Genomic DNA, 8,817 nt, shown 5'->3' with positions numbered 1-8,817 from the left:
GTAATTTACACAAATCCAAATCATTCTAACAACAAATTTTTGACTTAATGGTATAAAAAACCCTTAAACTTTAAAAAAAATCAATAGTCCCTAAATTTTTTTATATTGAATATGGTACTTAAAATGATTTTTTAAAAATATTTATATATTTAATAAACTGAGTAGTGTAATGATTATTTCTATTTTAAATTTAAATAATTTCTTATTCTTTAAAATATAAATAAGTCTTTAAACTTTTTAAAAAATCAAGTAAGTCCTTGAACTTAACCAAAAAATCAAATAAGTCCTTGAACTTAACCAAAAAATCAATTAAGTTCATCTACCACATCATCGTTAATCGAGTATCGTCACAATAATATCATGAACTGTCACATCAATATTATAGTTTGTCATGTAAGTTTCATGAACTATCATGTAAATATTGTGACGATCAACATTTAATTTCATTGGTCAATTGGTTATATTATTTTTTCTTAGTTTAAAGGTTACATTGATTGCAAAAAATGAGACACTACATTATTATTTTTAAAGTTTGAGGGGTTAAACATCACTAAACATATTTTTCTTTTTTTATTTTAATGATACTTTTGATCAGGGGTGTACAAAAAACTCGAAACTATTAACCGTAACTGTTAACTGGTATAATCATTATATTTAATAGGTTAATTAACCAAACCGTTAATACTAAACGGTTTTGGTTAATAGAACCACTGAAAATGATGGTTAACGGTTAAGGTTAATGTTACGAATTTGATACATAGTTAACCAACGGTTAACCATTAATAAACTAAATTTATAATTATATTTCTAATTGATTATATTTTTACATAAATAACTTGATATAAATTTCTATTATTTATAATTTATATATATTTTTAAAAAATTTTGTATACAAATAACTTAATATATACATTTTTTTGTTTTTAATATTTATTTCTTTGAAAATATAGAAACATACTTACACTAATATAATTATATGTTTATTGTTAGGTACCAAGATATTGGGAGATATACATACTTACATCGGTGTAAGTATGTATTAAGTGCTACACTTTTTTATTTTATTTACTTACACTGTTGTAAATATGTATTAAGTGCTACACTTTTTTATTTTATTCACTTACACCGGTGTAGTATGTGTTAAGTGCTATACTTTTTTGTTTTATTTAGTTACACTGGTGTAAGTATGTCTTAAGTGATACACTTGTTTATTTTATTCATTTACACAGGTGTAAGTATGTGTTAAGTGTTGCATTTTTTTAGTATGAATTATGAAAAAAAAAAATTGACAAATAATTGGAATAGGTTAACCTGTAACTAAACCGTTAATAACAATTAACTATTAGCGGTTAACCATTTCTTAATAGTTAGGTTACGGTTAGAAAAATCTTATAACCGTTATAATGGTTAACCGACTGTTTAGGCTAAATGGTACGGTTAACCGACTGTTTAAGCTAAATGGTACGGTTAACCGTCCATAATCAACCCTACTTTTCGTTCTCTTGCATACATAATATTTTTTTGTATTTTTAATTGATGTTTGATTTGCATTGACATTATATTTTTATTATAAATTAAAACAATTTGTGTCATAAAATTTCTTAATAATTTTATTATTTTATATTTGTATAACTCACATGTTAAATTTGTGTAATGATTTTTTAATAATTATATTTTAATTTAATTATTTAATAACTATTTGTTCATCTCTATTTTAAAAAAATAGATACTAAATATATTTTCATTATTTTTATTTTAGATTCAAGTTTTCATTTATATTAACCAAACATGTTTTCTAAATTTTAAAAAACTAAAAATAAAAGTTATTTTCTGAAAATAAAAACAGAAAACAAAAAATAGAAAATATTTTATAGAACTAAACGGACCCTTAATTTAAAAAAAAAAAAGATTAGTATGGTATTTAAAATAATAAATTTAATCATGATGAAGTAAATTTATTTGAGAGTTCAGCATCGCATGATCAATGCAAATTGACGAAATTCTTTGGGAGCTCTCCTGGTTGTTTCAATATGACGAATCAACAGAGTGAAGTGACATCCATATATCAGTAAAGTTCAAACTCGGTGCCAAATACTGAAAACTATGGTCTCTAGAGTTTAAACGAATTCTAGAACATTAGACTGCAATGGCAATTAAAGGTGCAAGCACAAGTTCTTATGTTGAACAGAATAAGTCGGTGTCTACAAATCTAGAAGCATCAGTGCACGTCCATATCTCACGTGTACGGCACTAATGCGTTTCTACTCATGTAGCAATGATTTTTCTTTCTTGAACTTACCACCTAGCCACTTCCATCTAGTTGACCATGAGAAAGGAGGTGCGCCATGTATTGCTGCAACCATATAATATCAACTGAATTAGAGAGCATTGAGCTTTGAAAATTTAGCACAGAAAACCATCCAATTCGTATCAAGATTCCAAGTTTTCTTTACACATTGCATAAGTTACGTCTCTGCAACTAATTGGTCATGGATGACGCATGAGTGGATTATCATATAGTCTTCCCTTTCATGACAGCCCAGTCCATTCACAGAGAATGAAAATGACCAAATAATTACTATCCTGAGAAAAGTGCCTAGGTGCCCTGCGGTTGAGCAACTCATCTCATGGATATGGCAGGTTGGATTTGGAGCGGGGAAGAGTGGGTTATCAAAATGAAAGAAGTTATACCATTCAACAGTCAACACAACTCAAACTGCTGACTAGTACTGTCAACATATGAATATAATAGAAATCTGAGCAAGCAAACTTTCTAGAACTCATCTTTTGACCATTTTATTCTAATTGCAACATGTTGTAATTATCATAGGAAATTTATTTTAGAGAAGTCATTTTATAGCAGTCTGTTTGCAACTCCATATAAAAAAAAGTAATGGTAGATTGCAAATGACATTTTGGGGAACACACAATTTTCTTAAGTAGGATCAGCAGAAACCAGGAAATATTACAAAAATCACACTTATCGATGCTCAAGCCGATTTGAAGCAATTGTTTCAAACTTCCATCAAATCGAAAAAAATTGAATTTCCAAAAGCAACAACTGAACCATGCTTGAATAATGAACAAACAGAAAGCCAGTTCTAATTAAGGTTTCAACTATCAAGTAAAACCCAAAAAGTAAAAAGAAATCGCAAGTAGATTATAAAAAGAATCCACAGAGACATGCATAATTGCAATGTGTAATTTACCGCATGATAGGCATATGGGGATTTCCCTTGACGCTCGAAGTGTTTAGCCATGACACAGAACTCAATGGGGCCCCATTCCTCTGACTCAAAGCAATTGCCTAATGCTGCTTTGTATAACTATCCAAACCAAGCAAATATCAACCAAAAATGAAATTAAAATACAAAAGCAATCAAACGAAAAGAATAAAAAGAAGGGTACCTTAGCAGTGTCAGTTAAAAGCTCCGTTCCAGCAGGATAAGAAGCATAGAATTGATCAGCCCTTGAATACCCAGCTCTAGTTCTGCAAAACAAACAGCAAATCAAGGAAAACCCACCAAAAGAAAACGCTAAGAAAGGATTAAAAAAACTAACAACTGAACGTACGTATTGTTTGCATAGGCGTAGCTCAAAACAGCTACAAAGCAATAGAATCCAGTGTATGAGACAATTCGTCGAAACTTTTGAATCTTAAGAATTTCATTGAAGCCGTCAACAAGGTTAGAGAGCATCATGATTGCTTCTGAAAATTTCAAATATTTCTAAGAGTGAACTGTCTCATTAGTGAGACATTTTATCGAACATGTGGCGTTCCTCAGACGAAATGTAACAACAACCGTAAACCGATCCGTCGCTGTTGCACAAAACCGTAAAACGACGCTTTGGATCGTACTGCCTTAAAAATACGCTTTTTATTGCTCTCCGTCCAGTTTTTATGGTATAATCTATTAAATATAGGGTAAGTTATGCCTTTAATACTTAAACTATTAATTTTAATTCGTTTTAGTATATAAATTTTTAATTTTTTTAAAATCATATATAGTATTTAGTTTTCATTTCATTTTAGTATTTCACCGTTAAACGCGTTTAGTACATAAACTATCAAATTTTTTTCGTTTTAGTACATAAATTTTCAAAATTTTAAAAATTTAGCGTTAAATTTTGACCGAGTACTAAAATAAAATAAAAAACTAAGGTTTTTAATAGTAAGATACTAAGGGTCTGTTTGTTTCAATAGTTGATGAATCTTTTAGAAATTATTAAAATAAAAATATAATATTTTATATTATTATAATATTAAAAAATATTATATTATATTATTAAAAATATTAATAAATATACTTTAAATATTTTAATAAATAATATTTTGATAAAAATATATTATAATATTATATTAATATTACATATATAAAATAAAATAATTTTGAGTATTTATTATTTGAAGTGAAAAGTTCGAAAAATAATTTACGGAAAATCATACCATAAGTCATTTTTTTTAAAAATACAAAGAAAATTATGTTGACCAGGAAAATATTTAACATTGACTAACCAGTTTTCCTCCGATCAACACTGAAAAATGAGGAAAATATTTTCCGAAAAATGTTTTACGCAAAACAAATGTACCCTAAAATAAAACAAAAACTAAAAACTTTATGCATAGTTTTGAAAAAATTAAAAGTTTAGTCCGTGTGTAACAGAGTTTAAGCTTCAGTTCTTGCTGTGTAATCTAAATTGGATTTGTATGCATTCTTTTTTGAGCCTGTGGTTGTTATATCTGTTTGAAGAGATGAAAATATATGACAAGGGGGATCATTTGTGTCAACAACTGTGAGGCTGGTAAAGCGGACGATTAAAAGAACACTTGTAATTGGTTAAAGAAAAAAAAATCTTATTTAACACTGATAATTGGATTTGGATGCATTCCATGTTTAAATAGAATAAATCTTTGATTTAATGCTTTGTATTGAACAAAATGTTGTTGGTTTCATTTGTTGTACAATCCTGATTCTGCTCAAGTTTTTTCTAGAATATATCTTTTAGTGAGCAAAAATTTATTAACAAAAGGAAATAGAAGCAGACTCGAGAGCTAGGAAGTAAAGGAGTGTCAAACTTGGTTTACTATAACCATATATTAGGAGAAATTTTAAAATTATAGTTTGAGGTATAGGAAAAATATTTGTGCGGTAAAGCATATACATGTCTACTCCATTGAAATATTGCATGTGTCTTGTTTCTTTCTTCTTGAAAGGAAAAAGAATGATCATTGATGGATAACTGACAATGTGATACACTACTGCAATGTGTTTGCTGCTATTTTCTTTGCATGTTTTCTTTTACTTTTGGAATCAGAAAAATAGTGTACTAGTTCCTGCTAGGGATCAATAATCATCCCATTTCATGTAAGTGAAGTCAACTGGAAAAGTGGAATTCAAATTTTTGCTTATTCATCTGGTATTTTATTATAATTTTATAGAAAATCCTTATGAGCATTTGTACATTCAGTCATCGAACTGCTAGCAAAACAGGAGGGCTTCCTCCCCTTTCTCACATAAACACAAAGAGACACCCTATGATCTTGTCTGAGACACCTTCCCCTACATCTCAAATCTTTATTTAACTTTTGTAGGGCATACCCTGAAACTTAAAACTCGTTCGTTTTCAATGATTTGATTTTCCACTGCAACTGGCTGCATTGTTTATAAAATCTGTAACTCAACAGGTCCCCATCTCCCATACAAATAGCTAGCATGTAGCCATTAGGGAAAAGGTTTTTGTTGTGGTCTAGTGACACCATCTTAAAAGAATGTTCTTCTCACATGGAAGGCTTTGGACTCTTTGATAAGCCAATGCCCCACAATTGCACCGGTTTCTCATACAAAACTGTCGTTGGTCCAACTGAAAGTTCTTTCATCTTGAATTATTATATTGTTCTCTAGTTATGATTAAACCTTATCTCGACCATGATTGTGGCCCTAGGTTGAAGTCCATGTATCGAGCACACTGTGAAGAATTGTGAAAGTTGGGCCAACGGCATATAAGATGACTAGTAGTCTTTGTGTTTAATTTAATATAATTTAAGTTATAATTTGTCCTATTAAGAGACACAAATAGAGGCACCATATGTATTTCATATAAAATAAGAAGAAAGCCCTATGAAAGAAGGATCTGTTCGTCGACATGTGGTCTGATCTTTTGCAGTTTGTACGTGTAGATCTATTCAGGGGTTGAATTATGGTTCTTCTGTTCTTATTTCTATTAATCGGAGCAGGCTAAATGAGTAAGTCAATCTTTACACAAATCTAGATGAATGTGCAAGACATCATCAATCTACCATTTTGCATAAAGGATACGTTTTTGATTTAATATATTTTGCATATATCAATGGTTGAGACGTTGGACTTAAGGAGGGACAGATGGAGATCTTATATTACATGACGAATATATAAATTTTAAGAGACGAAAATATATTACCAATAAAAAATATAAAAAAGTGTATAAATTATATTAAAATCTAAAATTTTCAGAGAAATGACCGCTTTCATCAGTCATTTTTTATGAGCTCTCAAAAACCCTACCACATTGTTGGGTAAGAGACTTTAACAACCATCCCCACCGCTCATTGGTGAACTACATGGTCCTAGATTCTTGTTCATATATTGTAGTTTTAAATATTCAAAGAGACGATTATCCCTACTCATTTCTCTGGGTCCATCCGTGTATCTATCTAACCTCGTGAGCTTGAAAATAAGAGTGGATTATAAAATACTAGAATGGAGTTCTTAAGGGTAACTGCATTAACTAAACTTGGGTAGGTAGCACGCATGCTCAGATAGGCATATGGCATGGGGACGATTAACACGAGGGGTGTGTATTGGTGGGGTAGCCAACGAGTCCACCACCAACTTTGGTTTTCAATTAACAAACTTATGATCAATTAAATTTAATTATATGAGTTATTATTTCATAAATGATATTTAAATGATGTCAAATGTATTTTTAAAAATATTTTAGAAATTTAAAATATTGAATAACATTTCTAAAACTATATTTTTGTACCGATAATATTATGATTACTTTAAAAATTGAAAAATTAAAAGTATGACCTTAATTTTAAGAAAAAAAATAAATTAATGACTAAATCTATAAAATAAGTGGGTGTGGACCGGAAAACAACTTTATAACATATAGAGGACCTAAAACTGCCATCAACTAATTGGGTAGCACATGACACACTATTGTTATATACAATCGTTACATATACCATATAGTTTAAAAAAAATGAGTGTGCTAAAGTATGTATGTATACAGTAATGAGAAATTGCACGTGTGGTGACCCTCATAAAGGGGGAAAAAAGAAAGCAAATGCATGTGGATGTTCACGTGCATATATAATAATGATGACACAAAGTTTACAAAAACTAGCGTGCTTGTTACAAGCAGGCTGTTTGGGTCCTCAATTTTATCTTTACTTTTTCAATTTTTGATAAAAGTAAAAAATGTACACATGGAACCCTATAATTGGATACCACCCTTTCCATTGCTTTTCTTACCATATTGACATACACATTTATGCCGACCAATCTTTAGAATCACTTGTCAAATACATATACCAAGATTAATCAAGAGTACAATAAAAAAATTACTATTGGCTCTACTCAAAATCAACACATGCTTGATTAGGGCTGTAAATGAGACGAGACAGATCGCGAGCTATTCGAGATTGACTCGATCAAGATTCGATAAATACTCGGATCGAATGGACTCGACTAGCTCGAGCTCGACTCGAATTCTTAACGAGCCGAAACGAGCTACTTGATATTCGACTCGAAAAGCTCGTGAGCAGCTCGAAAATATAATATATTAAAAATTTATTTTTTTTGAAATAAATTATTAATAATATTAATATTTATGTATTGATTTTTTTTATAAAAAATACAGTAAGATTTCTTGTATTTAAGGTTCATGTTCGAATTTGAGTTTGAGGCTTCAATCGAGTTAAGTTTAAGAATTTTTTTTCATTTAGAGCATTTTCGAGCTGCTCACGAGCTTCAGTTTAGGATTTCGAGTTTGAGTCGAGCTTGAAAATTTTAAGCTCGCGAGTTTTCGAGTCGAGTCGAGCTTCATTTCAAAGTTTTCGAGTCGAGTCGAGCTCAGCAATACTCGAGCTCGACTCAGCTCGTTTACACATGCTGATTTGTTTATGGGTTCAAAAAAATTAATTTTATAAAAAAAAGTTAATCTTAACTAAAATCATATTTTAGGTTTAATTTTAAACATTTTTCTTTCGTTATTAAAAAATATATTTATAATTAAATTTACTAATCATGATAATTATCAGTACTCATACAATCAATAAATAAATAATTTTTCAAACCCTAACAATTATCGAAGTTTATACTTCATTTGATCGATTCATACATCAACTCATCACGTTATACATTATTTTAACCAAATAATTTATCTTTCCGTAACCAGTTATCGTAGTGTAAATTTTTAGGCTGTTTGTTCATATATTTTATAACTGATTATAACACTTTCCAACTCAAAGGCAAGCTATTTTGGTCCAAAAGTTAAGATGGTATTGGAGATTTTTTTTTTGTCAAATTCAATGACAAATTAGGTTTAGACGATTTTTTAGACTCCTACGAGACTGCAAATTTTCAAACCAGTTAATTATTGATAATATTGGAAATAGGTCATCAAATTTCAAAAAGTTACAAATAAATCATTCAATTAATTGATTGTCAAAAGCATGTCACTGTATCGTTAAATATTAAAGGGCTTTTTGACGTGAAATATTTTATTCCGGACAATTATAATTAAGTCACTCAATTAATTGATTATAACAAT

General features: G+C 29.6%; 1 protein-coding gene across 1 annotated transcript; it reads right to left on the bottom strand.

Annotated features, from left to right (window-relative positions):
• Nucleotides 1–2,285: 2,285 nt before the first annotated feature.
• On the bottom strand, nucleotides 2,286–3,865 carry LOC120149145. Its single transcript, XM_039162035.1, has 4 exons — nucleotides 3,574–3,865; nucleotides 3,409–3,490; nucleotides 3,210–3,326; nucleotides 2,286–2,353 (listed from the first exon to the last, which is right to left on the bottom strand). Exons 1-4 carry the CDS (start codon nucleotides 3,699–3,701, stop codon nucleotides 2,303–2,305), a joined length of 378 nt encoding a protein of 125 aa, XP_039017966.1. The 5' UTR covers nucleotides 3,702–3,865; the 3' UTR covers nucleotides 2,286–2,302.
• Nucleotides 3,866–8,817: the final 4,952 nt, after the last annotated feature.

This window comes from Hibiscus syriacus, unplaced genomic scaffold, assembly GCF_006381635.1.
Source record: "Hibiscus syriacus cultivar Baekdansim isolate YM2019G1 unplaced genomic scaffold, ASM638163v2 tig00110989_pilon, whole genome shotgun sequence".
Taxonomy (NCBI): Eukaryota; Viridiplantae; Streptophyta; class Magnoliopsida; order Malvales; family Malvaceae; genus Hibiscus; species Hibiscus syriacus.
Note: the sequence above shows the minus strand (reverse complement) of the source record. Positions and strands in the feature narration are given on the sequence as shown.